The sequence below is a fragment of the Leiobunum rupestre genome, chromosome 10, assembly GCF_980474605.1.
Source record: "Leiobunum rupestre chromosome 10, qqLeiRupe1.1.hap1, whole genome shotgun sequence".
Classification (NCBI taxonomy): Eukaryota; Metazoa; Arthropoda; class Arachnida; order Opiliones; family Sclerosomatidae; genus Leiobunum; species Leiobunum rupestre.
The window spans coordinates 32,954,823-32,977,123 of record NC_143393.1 but is presented as its reverse complement, the minus strand read 5'-3'; the positions used below and the strand labels follow the sequence as shown (position 1 = coordinate 32,977,123).

At 38.3% G+C, this 22,301-nt stretch overlaps 1 protein-coding gene across 1 annotated transcript; it reads left to right on the top strand.

Annotated features, from left to right (window-relative positions):
- Positions 1–432: 432 nt before the first annotated feature.
- Positions 433–16,368, top strand: LOC149925438 (cytochrome P450 4V2-like). The gene is made up of 8 exons (XM_090160955.1): positions 433–657; positions 721–790; positions 8,255–8,387; positions 11,201–11,383; positions 12,957–13,130; positions 13,220–13,286; positions 14,761–14,940; positions 16,035–16,368. The coding sequence occupies exons 1-8, from the start codon at positions 444–446 to the stop codon at positions 16,220–16,222; spliced, it is 1,209 nt and encodes a 402-aa protein (XP_090017081.1). The 5' UTR covers positions 433–443; the 3' UTR covers positions 16,223–16,368.
- The last annotated feature ends 5,933 nt before the right edge of the window (positions 16,369–22,301 follow it).

The window sequence follows — 22,301 nt, the reverse complement described above, 5'->3', positions numbered from 1 at the left end:
AATAATATCCATTGCTCTGCGTTACCACGGAAGAAATGCAAAACAGGATAAAATTATAATAAAATGCTAATATTAACCATCTATAGCTTCTATTTCACGCACCATAGCCCTCTAACACGCAATTGGATAGCGTAAAAATACCTTATAGCATCACCTATAGCTATCCTACGGCAACCAAAAGAAATCGTAGTGATAGTTTTTGGTCATGAATAATAAATATATTTTTTTCAGGTAATTTTGTCCGATAAACATGAACTGAAAAAATCGTCTATTTACGAAACCGGCAAATTGATGGGTGGAAATGGACTCATCACCTCAGAGTTCGTTTCATGACAGTCATTAGGCCTAACTGGAATTTTAACGTAAACTCGTCGTAGTGGCGTTTTTACTCGCGATAAAACAGCTTTTAATCTACCAATTGTTTTGGGGATAAAATTAATCGAATGACGACAATTTTTCGATTTAGTGGGGACTCGGTGTGGAAATTTCATCGTAAAGTAATTGGACCAAATTTCAGCGGGAAAATGTTGGACCGATATCAGGTCATCATGGCTGAAAAGGCGGCGGTCTTATGCGAAATATTGGCTTCCGTGGACAAAGATCAACCTTTATTAATATCGCCTTATATTGATCTATGCTCGTTCGACGTCTCGATGGGTGACTTATTTATTTTATTCTTTCATTTATTTATTATTTCATTGACGTTCAATTTTGTTACAGAATCAATTAATGGAACGAATTTAAATGCCCAAAAAAATCCGAACTTAAAATTAATTCGATCTTCCAAACGGTAATTATTATTATTTTATTAGGCAAAAAATAACTTTTGGAATTATTTCATACTATCAAAAGTTTGTAATAATATTCTTAAAGGGAATATATGGAAGACCCCTTCAATTTTTCAAATTGCCCTGTACAGTCGCGCCAAAAATTTCTAAAGCCAAAGCTGCAAACGTTGGTGTTCCACACCGAATACCGGAAATTATATTCCCTTTAAGAGCGACGTAGCCATCAATGATCAAACCACACATAATTATTATCACGGGCTCACGGCTCAAAATATACCGTGTCTGGTTATCCTGATATCTGGACACACACACAGAAGCATTTCCTTGGAGGGTTTCGGCGGGATATTCTTGTTTCGCGATGCCCGGATGACGACGACGAACTTCTTACAAGCTGGCGAGTGGGCGTAGGTACTTCGGATTTCGGTCTGAAACGTCTGGTTTAACGAGGGAATCGGTCTCGTTCACCGAGTGATGGGCACTCTCCTCCGTGAGATCAGTGAGAGCAATTGAGAGGAGGTGAGATGCTTCAAGCTTCCAATGGAGAGGAGAGTGGGAGAGTTTCCAAGCTATGAATTTAAGTGAGAGGAGAGTGAGTGGAAATAAGAGTTTTCAAAGAATGTATTTGAAGTGCGAGCGCGGTTAATTTAATTAGTAAAATGAGAGGAGATCAGCTAAAAAGTTAGTTTGCGGTGTGGAGAGGAGGTGAGTTTGAGTTTAGATGTAAGAAAACCAAAACAAAGGAAATATAAAAACATGCTCACCACTGCGTTCACCTGGTTTTCTTCTCTCCGAACTGCTAAGTAGTTGGTTACCAACACGCGCTTTGGGGATTTAGAAGACATTGCTTCTCCAGGATTCATGGCTGCTCGGATTCAGATTTCCTGGTCGGAATGCCCTGAATGGATGCCATCTGGGTGGTTAGCGATGATTATTTCGTTCGCGACATGGCGCGAGGGTTATTGAACATTCGACCGCCACTTATCGGGCATTCTTTTATATTTCTCCCGACGTGGTTTCTCTCGCACTTGGACTGTTAAAATCTTCTAAATCAGAATACTGGCCTTCTGGGGCTCTGTCCTCCGGTTTTGTTGAGCGGGGTTAAAAACAAAAAGAAATTGTGACCTTATGTTTTTATCATTATTTATAGAGTGAAATTTACGCGTAAAAATGAGGAAAAACTAATAGCGTGTGCTTAAGCCGCTACCTATCTAGGTTTCAATGGCGAACCAAAGGGGCGTTGCGATAGTTTTCGGTCAAGAATACATTTTCCATAGACGTGGGACATTTCGCGTCATTTGTTCCTCTTTTGTGGCAGCTTTACGGTTTTTCGTAACCGATTTTTAACCAATGAAACGTGTAAGAAACTAAACCTATAAACTCAAATTATAGTTCCAAAGTTTTAAAAATTGTAGATTTCCAGTCCCAATTATAGTACCCGAAACATTCGACGTGAATTTATAACCAACGCTGAGCGCTATATACATTGATCATAGCGCCGATTTAATTTCGGCCGGCGGCGGCGTTTCGCGAAAAACACCCGGCGGCGGAGGGCTCCGCCGATTTTTCAAAAATCCTCGGCAGCGTTGATTTTTTTCGGTCAGCGGCGGCGTAAAGGGATAAAAATGTCTCCCCCCCTTTTCCCGGTATGTATTTATTTACGGTACGGGGTGTGTCAGAATTTATAGCCCGGTGTACTTAGAGTTGCTAGAGCATCCGTTCTCTATCCCACTGCTGTGTGCGAAGTGGCGGGCTGGTCGTCCCATTGTTGCACCTTCTGCTGGGTTGAGCGGCTTGCGTCGAGGGTGCGACCATCAGTAGTAGGGTTCTGCTACCCATGCTGGTTTTGTCACCTGTCCGGGCTTGTGGACGCTGGCGTAGGGCATTCTGATGATAGGCCTCCGCTGGTGTGGTTCTTTGATTTACCGGTACAGCGGGCTATAAATTCTGACAACATGTACCTAGTAACAGAGACGATACCACCGGAGGCCTATCATCATAGTGCCCTACGGCAGCGTCCACCTAGCCCGGACAGGTGACAAATCCAGCATGGGTAGCAGTACCCTTCTACTGATGGTCGCACCTTTGACGCAAGCCACTAAACCCAGCAGAAGGTGCAGCATCGGGGTGGACCAATCCCTACTTCGCACACAGCAGTGGAATTAAGAGTGGATGCTGTAGCAACTCCAGCCGACACCCCACCTACGTAGGTAAAGAGTCAAACCCTTTGGAGAGAGCTCCTAAAGGGGAACGACGAGCACACAGCAGTCCAAGTAACCCGGCACAGCTGGCACCGGAAATCCCGGTGTGACTCCAAAAGGCCGGGAAACAGGACCACCGTGCCCTCATACGGAGGCCCACCGCCCCACAGCAGGCTACCCACCCGCCGAGGCGGCCAGTTTGCACGGACCCTCTCCGTTAGCCTGAGCCGAAGCTCAGTATCCAGCCCAAACCTGACCGAAGTCGGAGGTGGAGATAGGACCATTTGATCAGAGCTAACATCTCCCAGTGCGTCACCGCCCTTATGGGTTACAAGAGCCGGACCCCGATTCCCCGGTAAAGCCACCAGTTATTGCACACTATAACCCATTGAGGGCCTTACGCTACGGGGGTTTATAAATTTTAAGTGCGTGTCCATGGAAACTGGTAGGGAAGATAAAAATTCAAACCGTTTCGCGCGTAGCTAATAAATAGGCAGCCATTTGTTGGTAATCTCATCAAAGCGACAAAACGTACAAAAATTAGATTTATGCTTTAACATTTTTTAATTATTATCGTTATGGGCCCTAAACAAAACCAGGGAAGATTTTAAACCCGGGTTATTTAAATAAAAGAGCAAATGACGACAGGAAAGAAGTCAGCAAAGTCTATCACATTAGGGCTTTGTGGTGATCTCTGTTATCGGTGTCGAATAAAATGACAATTTTCGGTCTCCCTTTCTAATTGAACTACTCGAACAAATTTTAACAAGGCAGTTAACCAATTTTAACGTGAAACTAAATTCTTAATCATTTGAAAGTAATTTAAATCCACACACGATTGAAACTATTAACCCTTGCGATTTACTAAGAAATCTACACCAGCAAAATGGCGGCACTGTACGGCTCATTCTTGCTCAAATTACATATTTATTCTTGGTGCATAAGTTTATACTTGAAATTGCGTCATCGATGACTATGCAAACTATTTATTGGCATAGTCTGAGAGTCACGTGACCTTACGACAAGTTGACTCGTGTGACGAAATTGGGTCGAAATCTCCGCATTTTCGCCATTAAAAGTATGCGGTTCTTTGGCGCTATTTTTAAAGTAAACTTGAAACGAAATTATCGACTTTGTAGGACACCAATAACGAAATATCGAAAGGGTACTACATAGTAGGCGCTTAAAATTAAGGGACGTCTGGCAACGATGAGCTCCACCCTCAAAATTCGAACGATTATGTGACTCTTCAAAGGAAATATGAACAAACAAAAGGAGAACGCAGCTAGCCTTTAAACACGCTAACGCAATGTTGTAAACAAATTTCATTGAACGAGCCTTTACCACGAACATTTTATCGGAAGGGGGAAGACAATTTCCGAATTTTCCCCTTCCGAAGGCGCTAAAGCATCTAACCAATGAAAAATGTACGCAAGAAAGTGCACGACTTTAGACGGGTTGCGTTCTCCTTGTGTGCGGCGCTAGAAGTGACTAAACGACCACGTAGCAACTGTTCCTAATTTCATTGGCTGCGGATTGCGCCATCTTGTTTCTTTTCTGGGCAGTATAAAAACGTGAATCGATGGCTTGGTCTATTTTGGGTTAGATTAAGATTAATGTTAGTTTAAATTAAATTACTATATGAATACAAAGCATAAGTTTTTTTGGTTTGAAAAATTACTTTGGGTTGCTAGAGGATTTCTGGGAACTTAAAATAATGTTATGGTGACTGTTTTAAGGCGTAGCTTAGCAGGCCCGCACTGGCACGGGCGGCTAACCGGCGAAGAATGTATTATTAATATTCTTACCAGTGGTTGGCGTAAGGGGGGCGGTCCGCCCCGGGTACCAGGGTAGCTAGGGGTGCCACCGGAGAAGCTCGAAGGGGGGGTTGCAAATCAGAACGATTAAACTTGAAGAAGACGGACGTGAAAACTTCTGCACGGTCCTGGGGGTGTCACAAATACGGCCGCCCCGCCCTTACGAAAATGACTTGATCCAATTTTGGACATTGGATCCAATTTGTATCAAGCTATAGCCCGAAGGGATCAAATAAGGATCAACTATTTCTTGATCAAATAATCTTTATCAAATTTGGATTTAAAAAAATCTTTTAACTAAGAACTGGATCCAAATTTGATTAAAATTGGTTTGATCCAATAGCATTGTATCAAATTTGGATCCAAAAAATCTTTTAAGTAAGAATTGGATACAAGTTTTATCCAAATAGGTTTGATCAAATAAAACTATATCAAATTTGGATCTATATCGTTTTGATCAAATAGCATTGGATAAAATTTGGATCCAAATTAATTTGATCCAAATTAATTTATTCAATTAAAATTGTATCAATTTTAGATCCAAAAAAATCTGAACTAAGAATTGGATCCAAGTAGGATCCAAATTAATTTGATCAAATAAAATTGTATCAAATTTTGATCCAAAAAATCTTTTAACTAAGAATTGAATCCCAGTAGGATCCGAATTAATTTGATCAAATTAATTTGTTCAAATAAAAATGTATCAATTTTAGATTCCAAAAAATCTGAACTAAGAATTGGATCCAAGTAGGATCCAAATTAATTTGATCAACTAAAATTGTATCAAATTTGGATCAAAAAAATCTTTTAACTAAGAATTGGATCCAAGTTTGATCTATATTGTTTTGATCAAATAGCATTGGATAAAATTTGGATCCAAATTAATTTGATCAAATTAATTTATTCAATTAAAATTGTATCAATTTTAGATCCAAAAAATCTGAACTAAGAATTGGATCCAAGTAGGATCCAAATTAATTTGATCAACTAAAATTGTATCAAATTTGGATCCAAATTAATTTGATCAACTAAAATTGTATCAAATTTGGATCCAAATTAATTTGATCAACTAAAATTGTATCAAATTTCGATCCAAAAAATCTTTTAACTAAGAATTGAATCCCAATTTGATCCTAATTAATTTGATCAAATAAAATGGTATCAAATTTGTATCCAATTGATATTTCGCCGGGACACTTTCTTGGAATCGTGTATGGAATCTTGTACGGTGTCGTCATGTACCGCCAGCGGTTAGAAACACTGAGAATAACTTGAGCCGGTGGCTTAAATATATTATTTCTAAAATAGATGACGGCACCGTATAATGATAAATGACAGCCGCCGTAAGTGTTTCTAGAAATTGGTCCCAACCGAGACACCATTGCGGATATCAATTGAGTGTTCAAGAATCTAGAGTAAATATTCCTAACTCAATGGTATAAACATAGAAGGCGATAGGAGATTAGATGACTACTTTTTATGTTTGGCGAGACCGCCAGAACAATATCGATCTCAGTAAATATATATATTTTCTCAATAGTTAAATTTATCGAACAACTGGCAACATTTCGATAAAACTCTACAGCGTAGAAATCAGAATTTTACTAGAACGATTTTAGCAATGGACCACGCGCCGATTTGAAACTGGCGGATTAGTCAGTAACGCCCAAGGTTAGTAAAAAATGCTATAAGAGGTAGCCTCGTTTGGGTGGTTTTGGTTTACGCGTCGTCTTATTTTAAGTCTCTTCCCTGCCTTCTACACACTAGTCGGTTCTCTAATAGTTAGCCTTCCCAAAGTTACAGTGACGTCACTCGGTTCTGGCCAATTACATTTGTTTGTTTTATTTAATCTACCATCTAAGCGCAACCAGGTGTAAAAACAAGGGATTTGGGTGGGGATATAATTCATTGATTTTGTTAATTATTGTTATATTTACCTCAATTATTTTCGTTTACAGCGTTTTGATCACTTAGAGCACGTGATGCACGTGACATTTTTTGGTCAGTTTCTTCATTTTAGGCCAAAGTAGACGTCTTTTGGCAGGTTTTGTAGGTTTCCTAGCTTTTTGGCCTAAATATTAGCTTTTCTTTGTAGTTTCTTATCGTTCCTTGGCATGTTTTGTTATGTATGTAACAAATTGTTCCACAAAGTTAGACAGTTCTCGTCCTTTTGGTTATAGTTAATTGTCACATATGCTACACTGTGAGTGACTCTCACGGCTAAGTGAAAAGTGTAGTATCTGCTATTAAGGTTAATTAATTATAATTCATGCCACCAAAATTACCTTTTTTTTCAAAGTATCCCTTTGAATGTCAACTGGGTCCAATTCTCATTTAATAAAGATCTGATCCAAATCTAATTGGATCAAGACCGGATCCAAATATCATTAGATACAGTCGGGTTCTAAATCTCATTGGATCCCAATTTGATCCAATCTCATTGGATCCCAATCTGATCCAATCTCATGGGATCCCACTTTGATCCAATCTCATTGGATTTCAATATGTATAAATTTGTGATATATATTGGATCCCAATTTACGAAATTGGATCCAATTGGCAGTCAAATTTCATAAAATCTATCCTTACTTGATCCAATTTGGATCCCAATTTGATATAAATTGGATCCTAAATTTTATCGAGAGGTAAAAACAAAATTGGATCCAACTGTAATTGGATTCCCGTTTGATCTGTCCAATTTTCGATCACATTTGGATCCAATAAATTAAATCAAATTTGGATCAAATTATGATCCTCCATTTTCCTAAGGGCCGGGGACCCAGCCTTCTTAAATCGCCACTGATTCTTACCTATTTTCGTTCAATCAAAAAGATGTGTATTAAATTTTATAAACTAAATTTCGAGCTAAGCCTTGGCACTGAAATCTAGTCAAGTTTCAAAACCTTGCCCTTCAATACAATTTTAAGGCGGTGGCGCGTGACCAACGTCATAATAACTAAGCCCCTCGCATCCTAGCGACTGAGGCCAGACTACCTAATTTAGTTCAATATTCATGGTTAAAATGAATAAATTCATGCTCATAAGTATTCCTCTGAATAACATTTCCACAGACAGAAACATTCAATGAGACCTTGTTTCACACGGAATATAGAAATAGTGGACCTTTAATTGAAAATACTTACAATCATTGCGCTATTGCAAAGGTTACCATAAAACATAATCTAGTGACAGCGAGGGGAGAGCTAAGCTATGGATTATCAAAGTCAGAAACTCGCGATGAATTCTGGGCCTTTTCAAAATTCGCTTCACTAACTTCCGTTTCCCATCTGCAAAGTTAATGACGCGGTTTCGTCACGTTGTCGGAAGTGACGTAATTTTCTTCCCGCGAACAAAGTTTCGTTAAAAAATACATTAAAGGCGTACTTACGAATGATCATGTTACATTTGGTCACGACTAAGGTCGTAATTAATTGTCTTTCGTATTTGACAGTTTTCTGGAAATGTGGGTCGAGAGTATGTTCGACGTCTGGCTTAAAATGGACATGGCATTTTTGACACCCCTGACCAAAGTAGGAAAAGAATTAAAAAATACCGTGACGGATCTCAGGAATTACTATCGAGAAGTGAGTTACCTATACACCACTTTAGTGTTAATTGTAGCGCCAGCTGATCACTGAAAATGGACGAGCGATTTTGTGGGGCAAAACTATTTTTCCTTATACGGTTTGTACCTGCGTACAAGGAGTTCATTAAAACGGGCAGAGGCGTACCGACCAGGGTTCAGGGGATTAATTTTGAACCGGGCTCTAAGCTGTCTTTCATGTAGGGGGTGCCAAAACACTCCTATCTATAAAAAATCAAATCTATTTATAATTTCTTTGGTATACATGTATAATGGGGCGCCATTTTGAAATTTTTTAACCGGGTGCAGAGGCACCATATACCCTCGGTACGCCTCTGAAAACGTGTATTCCGTCGCGATGGAAAGTAGTCATTTTGACGTTTACATAAGGCAAAACCAAATTACGTTTCATTTTTTACACAGTTATTTCTATCCATTTTTAAAATCGGGTTAACAAAAAATATGAAGCCACAACTCTAGCCTAGTGCTTCCAACAGAATTCCCCGAAGAAAAGCTACACCCTTTCACCTTTCGCTGTGTAATCGTTTCCCCTTTTTCCCAATAAGGGGGGGGGGGGCGGACAAGCTCTTTTTAGGCGGATATTATCTTTCTGGAATCATGAATATAGCAGCTAGAGTTGCGGCTGCATATTCTCTGCTAACCCGGATATATACTTGTTAAAACTAATCAAAGTACAAAATTGTTTAAAAAAAAATATCTATCAGGCCTCAAATTCTTGAATATTCTTCCCAAAAAGCGTCTAGAGGGCTAGAGTATTTTATAAAATAACACGAGTTTCCAGCAATTCTATTGGCTCTTTGGGTCATTTAAAAACATGTCCGTCATATAACCTTGGACGAATAAAATAATCAGCCGAATCATAAGCAAAACTCACATTCTTCAAATGGCATCACCCGTTAACGCTCCTACCGTCAGAATCACGAAACGTTTCCACCCAAACGTTAAAACGTTTTTTGCGATTGAAAATACCGCTACATATTAGTATCTAAGAAGTGAGTAAATAATTAGGATAATGAACGTAAGAATTTCAATATTAAATATTGTGATATATAATGCATATAGGATTATTGCCTTTTTCAAAACGTATTGAGAAATTCCTCCAAATTATACACTCTTTTTAGAAACGTTTACTGGGTACCGCCATTATCGTACAGACAACCAACGAGCCAACCCTCTACCGCAGAAATTTCATCCCCCCAAAACCGGTTTTTTCATCACCCTCCCCGTAGACTGTAAGGTAATGGCGGTCGATTGGGAAGGCGCGTTTAAGAGTCTACATTCGCAGAAGAAACAATTCTCCAACGAGATAAACACAATATCGATATTAACTGACCATTTTAACCATAATGAAAACTCCCATCGCAAACTGACCCTTTTTAACCATATTGACCACTCCCATAGCAAACTGACCATTTTTGAACATGTTGACCACTCCCATCGCAAACTGACCAATTTTAACCATATTGACCACTCCCATAGCAAACTGACCATTTTTGGCCATATTGACAACTCCCATAGCAAACTGACCATTTTTGACCATATTGACCACTCCCATCTCAAACTGACCAATTTCAACCGTATTGTCCACTCCCATCTCAAACTGACCAATTTCAACCATATTGTCCACTCCCATAGCAAACTGACCATTTTTAACCATATTGACCACTCCCATAGCAATCTGACCATTTTTAACCATATTGACCACTCCCATAGCAAACTGACCATTTTTTACCATATTGACCACTGCCATAGCAAACTGACCATTTCTGACCATATTGACCACTCCCATCGCAAACTAACCATTTTAATCAATATTGACCACTCCCATAGCAAACTGACCATTTTGGACCATATTGACCACTCCCATCGCAATAAAACTGACCATTTTGGACCATATTTACCACTCCCATAGCAAACTGACCAATTTTTACCATATTGACCACTCCTGATTCAAACTGGCCAGTTTTGGCCATTTTTCCTCATTTTAACTTTGAATGACCACTTTTACGCATGTTTGCCATGAGCATCACCGAAGTCAAAATTTCAAAAATTTTCAAAGGGGACCCATTGGTGCCCATGAAATTAGCATATAAAATCCCATAAGGAATTTCCGGCTCGTCCAAGATCAAAATTTCGAAAGGTCATAAAACTTGACCTTTTGACTTCCTGGGCCATGGTCTAAAGGTTGCCATAAATGTTTCTCGGATCCCAGAATTACAGTCCAAGACCTTCCCTTGTTTGAACCACGCCGAAGAAATCTCCGCCGCGAGCCCTTAGCACAATTTTATCACTTTCAAACTTAAAATTAACACTAACCTATCGTTGCCAAATGGTTCATCAGATCCTAAAACTGGCTATTGGAAATAAGTGTCGCTTTTCTGAAGGTATTTATTTTTAAAATTTGAGATTTAGACGCGTTTAGTGTGGAATTTATTAACTCGAGCGCGGCTGCTCTACCAAGTAAGATAATATTTTAGATGTAGAAATTTTGAAAAATAAGGTGTCCCTCCTGCCCTACCGTCGTACGTTAATTTTCTTCTCGCATGACAATGCCGTTAACATGGGGCTTTATGCTAGACATTTACTTATGGAGACCTTATGATAGACTTATGGTATCCCGAGCGAACTACAACTCTGCGCAAAGTCTGCCCTGGGAAAAAAGTAATGGGGCAAGTCGCCCCCGCGGCCCCCGTGGTTGGCACGGTTCTGGTCGATGTAGGATGATTGATATCCCAGGTGCGCGGGTATATTAATACTGACCCAATTTTGAAGAAGATACGGTATTTTCCTTAGGCGCTGAATGAGCGGAGAAAAGTGGTTCTCGACCGAATCGAGCGCACTAAGTCTGGCGAGATTTACGAGGATTGCTCGGAACGGCCGTGTCTGATCGAAGCTCTACTCCATCAGCAAATGATCAACAAAGGCTCATTCACGGACAAAGAAATCTACGGCGAAGCTTTCACAGTCATCACGGCGGTAGGATTAAGATACTCAAATATTTTATTTCTGCAGTCTAAAGATACGTTCACACTACTTAATATTTGTCAACTGGAACAAAAATCGTACAGGGAAACAAACATCTATTGCGAGCTCTTAGAAGTTACATTAAAATGCTGTTCTTTACGCTAGATGGCGCCAATTTAAACCCTTTTGGGCAGCTAAAGAATAAATAATTAAAAAAATACTTCCAACACTATTGTTTAGCGTTTGGTTTATGTAAAAACTATAAACGAAAGTCAACCTCGTAGAAAATTCGAAATGAAAAGAAACTAAAATAATATTTTAAAATTAAAAATATTTACGTGTCAGACTGTTACCGCCTTCTGGAAAGATTTCGGGAATTTCTTTCGGTAAATTAGAGCTTCCAATCGCTTCTCAGACAACAGTAGCGTTATTTGTCCCAGGTTAATCATTACGATACAGGTCAAGAAGCTAACCAGATAGCTTATTAATTAATTAATTAATTAATACTAATTATCTGAATTCAACGTAATCCGAAAGACAGAACGTGAGCAGTTTTTTAAATGCCCGGTAGTTATCTATTTTACATATCCCTCAATCAAGTTCCTTACCAAATTGTACATGTATGTACGCTATATGTAGATTTCAGATAACTGTTCAGCTATTTTCTGACGATATTTATTTTAGATGAATAGGTCAGATATATACTTGCGATAATGAAACAGATACATTTGAAATCAGATTGCTGGGTGAAAGGAATATAAATGCTTAATCTGAACTGACTAGCTGGTTACCTTTAGATATCTGAAAATTACTACATGAATAACCAGATCAGTTAAAGGAAATGCTCGAGACAACTTATTTCTGTTAGTTTTTTGATTATTCATCAGATTGCGGAATAATATAATTAATTTAGGCAAGAAGGTTCCTAAAATTGCATTTTTTTGGCACTTCGATAACTTGTAAGTTATAAAAACGTTGCAATGATTAAAATAGGGACAATCAAGGCCCACTATGCAATAAGCTGTAAGACAAGGTTGCCAGACGAGTTGCACGATAAAATTCACGCAATGTGAAGGTACCGTTATTGTGAAAACGCAGCGGCCAAAATATTGACATGTTGACCTCCAAAATGGACTAATTCGAAAAGGGCTTAGCACGTGAAATGTTTATCCTTGTAAACTGTTTCCAAGGATACGAAACGACATTACTACATGAATAACCAGATCAGTTAGCGATTGGAAGCGCTAATCTACGCACACTGCAACGAAAATGATCGAAAATCATATTTCTGTTAGTTTTTGATTATTAACCAGATTGCGGAATAATGTCAATAATTTAGGCCATTAAGTTCTTCGAATTGCTTTTTGTTTGGCACTTCGATAAGTTGTTAGTTATAAAAACGTTACAATGATAAAAAGGGGCAAGCAAGGCACACTATGCAATAAACTGTTAACAAAGTTGCCAGACGAGTTGCACGATCAAAGTCACGCAGTGTGAAGATACCGTAATTGTGAAAACGCAACGTTCGGCAAAAATATAACAGGGCTTAGCACGTGAAATGTTTATCCTTGTACACTGTTTCCAGGGGTACGAAACGACGGCCGTGGCCGCATCTGGAGCGCTGTTTCTGATCGGCCATCACCCCGAGGTGCAAAACAAGATCCACGAAGAACTGGACGAGATCTTTGGCATGGAGACGGACAGGCAAATTACTTCGGAAGACGTTTCGAGAATGACCTATCTTTCTTGCGTCGTGAAGGTCAAATTTATTTTCCATTTCGGCTTTCAGAAGCTCCTTTATTTTCGAGTTTATTGGAAATGACACTAACTTTTTGCTTCATTGTTTAGGAATCCATGCGAATTTACCCCGTCATTCCAATGATCGCCAGGAAATTAAAATCTGATTTTGAAATAAGTTAGTACATGATCATTTATTTGTTAGAATTGGTTCAAATCGTTTAATCATAAGTTTGTAATTACATTTTACGTATAATTGTGTCAGTTCATTGTTTTCCATTGGTTATTGATGAACCATTACTAGAATAACCACACGTTTATTGGTGGACTTCATTAGTCATAAGGCCTAATACGCGCTGCTTGTCTCGTCGTGATAGTTTGGAATTGGCGTATTATTCTCGCTAGAAGCGTTTACCTTTTTGGCTATCAAATGTCAATTTCACGTCACTCTACACATTGTTACCATAAGAATTTCCTTTAATGGAACCTTGTTCACGGAATACGACGTAAATTACGTCACTTTGAACTCCGTAGCGAAAAATGTGTTTTCGGAAACAGTGAAAAATTCCTCGAGCGTCCTTCGTAATCTGTACTTTAGCTCGTATCAAAGATAATATAAACCTTGTACTCTAGGTTCGAAATAACTGCTTCGCGCGTAGCCAATAGGGTTTACCCACTTCCTGCCAGAATTCCGAGCAAATGAACTTCATAATTACCATGTTAACCAACTATAGATAAGGCGACGGTCAACTTTGAGAACCATACAGGTCACGTGCCAGAAGTGGATAAACGCTTCGTTACAAAACCTTCAATCAGAAAGCTTTCAGAATTCGTGTATATAGGGTACGGCGTTATATATTATTTTTGCTCGTATTTAGCGATCACGATATTTCAATAGCACAAGGAATATCTGAATTTTTCATTTACGGTCCACTATTTGTAAATTAGCGAGGCCTTTTTTCCGGAATATTTTCAGTATTTTTCCGAAAAATGAAAAAAAAAAAGGTTTTCATTCCATGATTAGCCAAATATTGTTCTCCAATTTAAATTTCGAGGAATTTTCTCGAATCCAAAAGTAAAACTAAACATCAAGACTATTCTAAAATACAATTATGTTTCAATTTTTTATTTTTCCGATTTCCGGCCTATTTTTCGCAATATGTTTTTCTGGAAAATTAACAACTCTAGTGTGAAACAAGGTCTCATTGAAATATTTTCTATGGAAAAATTAAGAGTGATTATGTTACATATGCAACCGGATAATATTTCGACTAACTAACACACTAATAAAATATAATTAATAATTGATGATTGAACATTGGGATTAGTATGAAATTCGTACAAATTTTATTTAGCAATAATAATGGTTGAATTTACCCCAACACGAAAAGGGGCGAAGGGAAAACGTCACTGGAGGGCGCTTCAATCGCTTTAGAAAACGGTTTTAGCTAGGAGAATGAATTCATATTCCTAGGATTTAGGGAGCCTATGAGAGAAGGAGCTTACTCTGGGAGCATGAGGGGCAATTGGGAGCAAAGCTTAGAATGGCCTCAACAATATCATCCTCCCGAAGTAGAAATAAAGACCTATTTGCTAATAGCTAGTCAAATTGAGGTTGACGATGGTGAAAATGTTTCCGTTAACTATTGTAGAAGGTCACCGTTTGCCGAAAGGAACGGAAGTGGCCATTATCATCTCGGCCATCCACAAGAACCCAAAGCACCACCCAGAGCCAGAGAAATTCATTCCAGAAAGATTTCTCCCCGAAAACCGGAAGAACATGCATCCTTACGCCTTTATACCGTTTGCGAGCGGTCCCAGAAGTTGCCTTGGTAAGAAATGCTTACGACATATGTCCCACTACCAATCTATGGTAAGATTCAGCCTACGGTAATTTCCTGTCGTAGTAGACGAAATTTGGCGATTAGACCACAATGTAAGTAGGGAAACGACAATTTCTAAAATCCCGCTAGCTTTTTCTTATTAATAGTTCAGCAATGAACATTGGTAGGGCGCCACTTTGGTGGGGAAGCCACTATTTTAATTCAAACGCCATTGTAGGTACGTATATGCCGAGTGTCCCTTTCTCGCGATTAACTTGTAGCTCCTTGGGTATTAGCTTAATTGATTTTTATTATAATCATTAGCTACGGTATACTCTGAGAGAGTGTGGGGCGAAACTATTTTCGCGCCACACGAGTGATTTACTTTTTAATCCAATAAGAACGAATTCGGAAATGATGTCATTTTAGGGTAAGATAGTTTACGAGAGCAGAATTACTCCGAAATGATTGCTCATTGTTTTATTAAATATATGGTTTACAATTATAAATATTTCTAGAATAAAAAAAAATTAAGGAATGTAACTCCGATCTTTTGAAAGCGATTCTATCGAGTGCCTGTGAGGTTTTTAACAAATTAAACATAATAATTATGTCTGAAGGGCTAATAATAAATGCTCTGTTATAATTTTTTTATAATAATAATAATATAACTATTCTTATAATAATATTAAATAAATACATGTATCTATTTAATTAAATAAATACTGCAAAAAGGAAACCTAACCATATTTTAGGAACTAACGCTTCGACTGCTTATAAATAAAAACTGAGTTCTATTTCCACTAAATTGACCCCGCCCAGTGCCTCGCTGGAGGTGATCTAGTGTATTCCAGTTGATTATTCATGGGTTAAATTGATTCATGCAGGAATCCATACATCTACTTGGCTTTGGCCTGGCCTACGAAAGAAAAAAATCCCGTCTGCGCGCTACCCTCCACACGTAGTAGTTTGTTAAGTTAACATAATGACGTCAAAAAAAAACATCGGCCACATCGAGACGAAAATCTGCCGGGAAAAGCATTCCAAGTAGAGGTATGGATTCCTGATTCATATAATTATTAATGAATATTATACTGTTACAGGGTCTGCTTACGCCATGAAAGCTATGTTGACCATGATCAGCGCAATATTGCGAGTTTATTGGATCGAATCCTTGGACCAGCGAGACAAGTTGGTGTTCTCGATGGGCATCACGTCATCCACTTCAATCCCGCTGCGGCTGAAACTCACCGAAAGAGCACGACGAAGAAATACAACAACGGGAAGCTAGTTTGAAAACCAACGCTTCGTTATGTATTGGGGCGTCTACTATTTCAGTTTTGTAGACAAATCAAATTGCAATTACTCTTTAATGATTGTAGATGGCGCGCCAGTCTTTGTTATTGCTTTATTTGCACGGATCTAATAAATATTAACAACCCGATAATTGACGTTCATTTTTCCAAGGTGTGACGTCATCAACTTTAAACTATAACTGTAAATTCTGTACTCTCGCGAAGTTGTAATAGACGCTAAAAAAAATGGGGTTGCAATTTTTAACCGTCGCTTCTAGCTGAACAGCTGATTGTTTGTATTTGAGTGCGCGCAGACACCGTATTCACCGGTCGCCGAGAAACAAATAAATTATGAAGCACGTGGCGCCATCTAAGTAAAATATTTATTTTGGAAATAAATGCGTGATAAAATGCCCGTTTAATTATAAATTTAGCTATAATTCTGAACTCGTTAAATTAAGAGACAAATTATTCGTTGAAATGAAACATTATAGACGTGACAATGGCAAGGGCGTATCCAGGATTTTATTTCAGGAGTGTTTTTGCGGGAAAAATTTCAAGGGGGCGTGCTGACGGAGGTTTCGCTGATTTTTATTAGGCACCCCCCCCCCCCCCCAGTCATCAGCATTTCGGGGGGGGGGGGTTTGAACCCCCAAACCCCCCCTCCCTTAAATACGCCCTTGGAAAATGGCAGAAATTGAAGTCACACAGCACTGAAGCCGGCAGCCATGCTGTCACGATGCAGTGACGTTCAGGGTTGGACATAAGGATATTTTCTTTAGTAGTCAGTCTGACTAGTAACTTAGTAAGCCTCCTACCTTAATTTATTTTAGTAGTCACTGAGTAGGGGGGGGGTATAAAAACAATAAGGACCGCCAACATTCTGCTTTACCCGTCAGAATTAGAATATAAGTTTATAATTAGTTGAGTTACGTGACATAATATCATCAAATGACGCATTAGTTTCAGATAGAGATTCTGCCATGACTAGTGCCTTATGTCCAACCCTGGTGACGTCGCTAGGTTACGTTCAGAGGCGTTTTAATTGTAGACACTCTACGTCATGTGCAATCTTTTCTTTGTGTCTCGTGGAAGATAAAAATTTTATGAATAAATATCTCATATTAAAATACCGACGTTCATTTAGATATTGAAAAAAGGTTTGACTTTTCCTTTCAACTAGATGGATTTTCAAATAAAAAAATGTAATTTCTGTAAGAGTGGCAAAGGAAAACTTAGAATGGAGCCCGACATTTGAAATGTAGTTCCAATTTATCTCACATCGCTGCTGGCGCTCGCAACACTGGCAGACCAAAGGAACAATGCATCAAAGAGAAAGCTACGCGTAGACACTTGACGTTGGTAATTCGTGATTAATTTGTTTATTACTAATTATTTTGCTAATTTAAGAGTGGAAATTTATGACGGTAATCGTGAAAGTGATTGTTATGAAAGCGAAAAACACGTTTCGTGATTTTTAAAACCAAATAATTTAAAGGTAAGTGTTGGAAAAACTTTAAATTGTTCGCTTTTTACCTTGTAGGTAAACAAATAACACGTGGTTGCTTTTATCGGCTGTTTCTTAAGATTTTTCTTTTGGATTGATAGGTATTTCATTGACCATGATTGTTAAAGCTTGTTTTGTTCATGGTAAGTTAGTAATATTTATTATTTAAATATATTTTAAATATATCAATAACATAAATAAATATTTTAGTGTGAAAGTTGCAACTGCGGTATATTAATGAAGAACAATGGGTCATCTCGACGACTACGTACGTTTATCCCGGAATTTCATCAGGTTTTTTTTAATATTACTGAAATTCAATATTTATAATCAGTCGTTTATCGTATATTAATTTGGCAAAAATGTATGTGTTAATATATTGGATTTGCAATTATTGTTTGATGCATATTGAATTCATAAATTAAATTGATTTGATACATTTAACAAACATGGAATGAAATTAATTGGAATTGAAATGTTACATTTAAAAAACATGGAATGAAATTAATTGGAATTGAAATGTTTCATGACTTAAAAAGGTGCAGAAAAAAACGGTGCCCCTTAAAATATTAAAACCATTCGAGATAAAGACTTGTGAACAAGTTCTTTCACCTTCTCAAATCGCGTGGATTGAGTGTTTCATATATTAGAATTTAGAAATAATTGGAGGCACAACCTTTCGGCAAATTATTTCGGCAAGCTGATCGGAGTGGTCGTTACTAAAATCGCACTGGATGTAAGGGCATGGGGCAATTTTGGGAAACAAGTGATTTACGAGGTGTTTACATATCCCAGGTGAGTCCCGGAAAAAACCCCTAAAAATTTATAGGAATAAAGGAAATTCAACAGTCGATTTATAGGAAAAAATATAGGAGTATTATCTTTGATAATATAGGAACATATGGGAAAATTTGCATAAATAAAATTTATATTTGTTTCAATATAGTGAAGTCAGATCAATAAGCAGACGATGATATTCTTAATTCAGTTCAGTGCAGTTCTTTGTAGTAGCAGTTTACATTTCATCAAAGGGATTTAGTACATTGAGCGCCATCTGTATTACGAAAAGTTAATTAGGTACGCCGGAAATTCTAAAAAACCGCGCGAAATACAAAATATTAACTAAATATAGGAAAAATTGTAAAATAAAGGAAGAATGGTCACCCTGTTCTTTCAACAAATGTAACTACTTTTGCCATTAGCACAAGTCTAGCTGGGGATACATCAGGTTTCCTCTGTCTGCCAACTTTTTTAGTCCGACTAAGGGTGAATTAGGCTCGCCTTGTGACACATTTTCCAAACATTGCTGACAAAATGTATTTTCGTCCAGGTTTTGCACGACGTAACCAGCCAAGTACGCGATGCTTGCTAGCCGTAAGGTTGTCCTCCGTGTTTCTGAGCGCTCATCTAGAGCGTTTAATATATCGGTAACTTCAGACGGTAGTTGTATTTTGTTTGTATTTAATATATTTGTAAAGTCGTCTAGGTTTGCATCAGCGCTGGCTAGTAGGTCAACGATGCTGTCTTGTGGCACGTTGGAAGTTTTTGGTTTTCTGAACTCAAGAATGCCTTTCTTAAGGATTGATTGCAAGCTGAAAATTGTCGCTCTGGCATCTTTTAAATCATTGGCTCCCGACATTTGCCTCAAAATTCTGAAAAACATTTCGATGGAATCGCTTGTTAACTTTCTTGTCAATACAAATTGAATACCATTATCAAGGAGGTATGACGCAAGATACTGTTGAAAGGGATGTAATTTTGATAGCTTCATAAGTTTCCGCTGTCAAAACTTGTGTTTTGCTTTCCAACTGAACGATTTTCAGATACTGTAGAGAATAATTTTTAAGCCAGTCTAATCGCTCATCGTCTGCGGAGAATAACGGGTACTTGTTGGTTTTTCTGGACTCATATTCAAGATTCATCGTTGCTACATATTGTGAACGTCGTACCACTTTTGAATTGCCTTCATATACGTGATCGTTGGTCCGCCGGTTTTAAATTTGTGTGTTGCTGGATGACTTACTTAATAGGTCATTAGATATTCCAGAGCTGCTATAATTTGAGATGAAAAAAAAACAATTTGGCCCGGCTTACGCTAATCTTCTCAATATTTCTTGGGTAAACAGCATCGAACTGGTTTTATTTTTTCATTCTTTTGAAGCTCGTACAGGTACAAGACATATTTCCCAGAGACGTCTGAGGAACCTTCTGCACTCTCAGTTTCTAGAAACTTGTTTTTGTTATTCTTCAATATATAACTAGCGTCGAAACTCAGATGCAAGACTCTGTTTTCATCATAAGGGTGTGGTACTACTGGCTTAAGTTTGGCACGTGAGCCATCACCCATTAAACGCCTCATTGTGCAGTTCGTCTTGTGGTTGTCAGTTACAACTCTGATGATAAAAAAACCGCAATTTTCAACTTCTTTGATGACCAAAAGGGTTAATTTGTGGAAATCATCACCTGTGAGTTGTTTTGAAAAAAATACGCCGCTGATATATTAAAGGAGATTGACAAAACACTTATTAAGAAACACAACAGTTGATTTGCAACCACGGGGTTAGTTGGTTTCTTTATCTGGAGATCATCGGATGTACAAGCAGCTGCAGAAGTTGTCGCTTCGCTGTGTTTTGTAGTATCTTTCAAGCCAAAGATTCTTTCTAACTTTCTGTAAAAAATAAGTTGGGGCTTGGTAGACATTTCATCAATAATCAAGGAGACAAATCTTTGATGAGCATCAAGATGGCTCGCTTCTAATCTGAGTCGTTCTTTGATGGGTGGCGAGACACCTGTTGCACCGTTGATACCCCCTACAAATCTCCGCAAAAAAGGATTCCATTTCTTCGGGGATAGTTATACCCTTTAGGAGATGAAAAGTTCCATAAAGCCCATTGTCTCACAACAGCATCACTCCACGAAGGATGATTTTTCCGGTAATTATATATTATGTTTAGCAAGAAAATAGCCTCTTTGTTTTCTTCATCAGCATAAGCCATTAATTCTTGAGCTCCTTAAGTTCTGTCTGCAGAGAGTTTATTTTGTCTTGGAGATCCTGCCGTTTACTATTTTGACGGTACACTTGACAGCTTAACCTGTTGATTGTCCTTTTCGTTTGCAGAAACTTCCTCGTCTCTTTCTGCTAAGGATTCATCGTGTACTAAATGATCTTCATTGTTAGAAGTATTGTGATAATCTTTGGCTTCTTTTAAAGTTGAAGTCGATGCCCCTTTAAAGATCTTAGATGGGGGAGTTTCTAGATTTTTGTCTCTGTTAGTCTTCCTGGTATGCGATTGTTTCGGTTGCATATATTTTAGATAACCAGTGAATATGGTGGGAATCGCTCCGTTTTTTAGCTTACGGATTTTGAGACCTTCGGAGTAAACGGATTCTTGAAAATGTAAACTACAAACCAATACTTTGCTTGTTTTGTAAGCTTCTTTAGTGTCAAAGTCTTTCCTAGAAATGATCTTAAGCCAAAATTTGCATAAATTCTTGTCGGATGGAAATTGATGAAATGGTACATTGTTCTTTTGACCAGTAACAGATGGACAGACTGGAACACAACAAATATTCCGCAATTTAACTGCCAATGATTTCCAAAGTTGATGAAATCCAAGCGTCTACATGTATATCTAAAAATGAAATAAGGTGATATTTAAAAAAAAATATGGGCTAACAATGGATAACACTTGTTGACTTAGATTTTACGCCTAGGCTTATTATTAAGATACTGATACTACAAATATAAGCAATATTTCTGTAATAAAAAATGTAAAAAGTGAAAACATATTCGTGGTGAAATCCTACGTTTTGTTTGGTAAACTACATAAAATTATTAGAAAAAGAATTGAAAAACGTTTCGAAATGCCTCACTGTACCGCCGTCTTTTCAGTTTAAAAATATTTAAATTTTCCAGCCTTTACTCACAGAAACGCCGGTGCTGCGAGTGCCTCTAGCGGCATGAAGCGGTGGTCGGCGAAATACACGGGAAAGGAATTCTTTGTCCCGGCCGCTATGGGCGCGAGCAGCAGCGCGAGCAATCTCCAGGGGCCGTGACTATGCGCTACAGTACACTAGCGACTTTCTCGATTCTACGTAATATCAGCGCGAGACACACCCTCGGTGGCACGTTCCGATTAACACGTGACACCAACTGTGCGTTTAATAGACTCCGACGCCGATCGTTTTTTTGCGCCGCCGCCGAACAATTTTGCACGGTACGCCGCTGATGGTTTATAATATTTTTTAACAGGGCTACCAGATTTTATATATATATATCGAAGTGGGATTATTGCTATGGACGGAATGTCGTTAAGTGTTGTAATTTGTTTGTTTGTCGTGGAAAGCGATGACATGGTAGATGGAGCTGCGAAAAGTAATTTATATAACAATTTATATATATTTATATTATTGGCGACGCCAGTATTCGAACCCAGATAGCTTTTAGTAAGTCTTTCAATACTTATTTTCCAAGCCGTACAGAGTGGGCCAATCATAGTTCCCTCGGGGCCAGAGGTTAAATCGTCTGGTTTACCGATGGGTCTAAGATCCGCTCTGGCTCTGGTTCG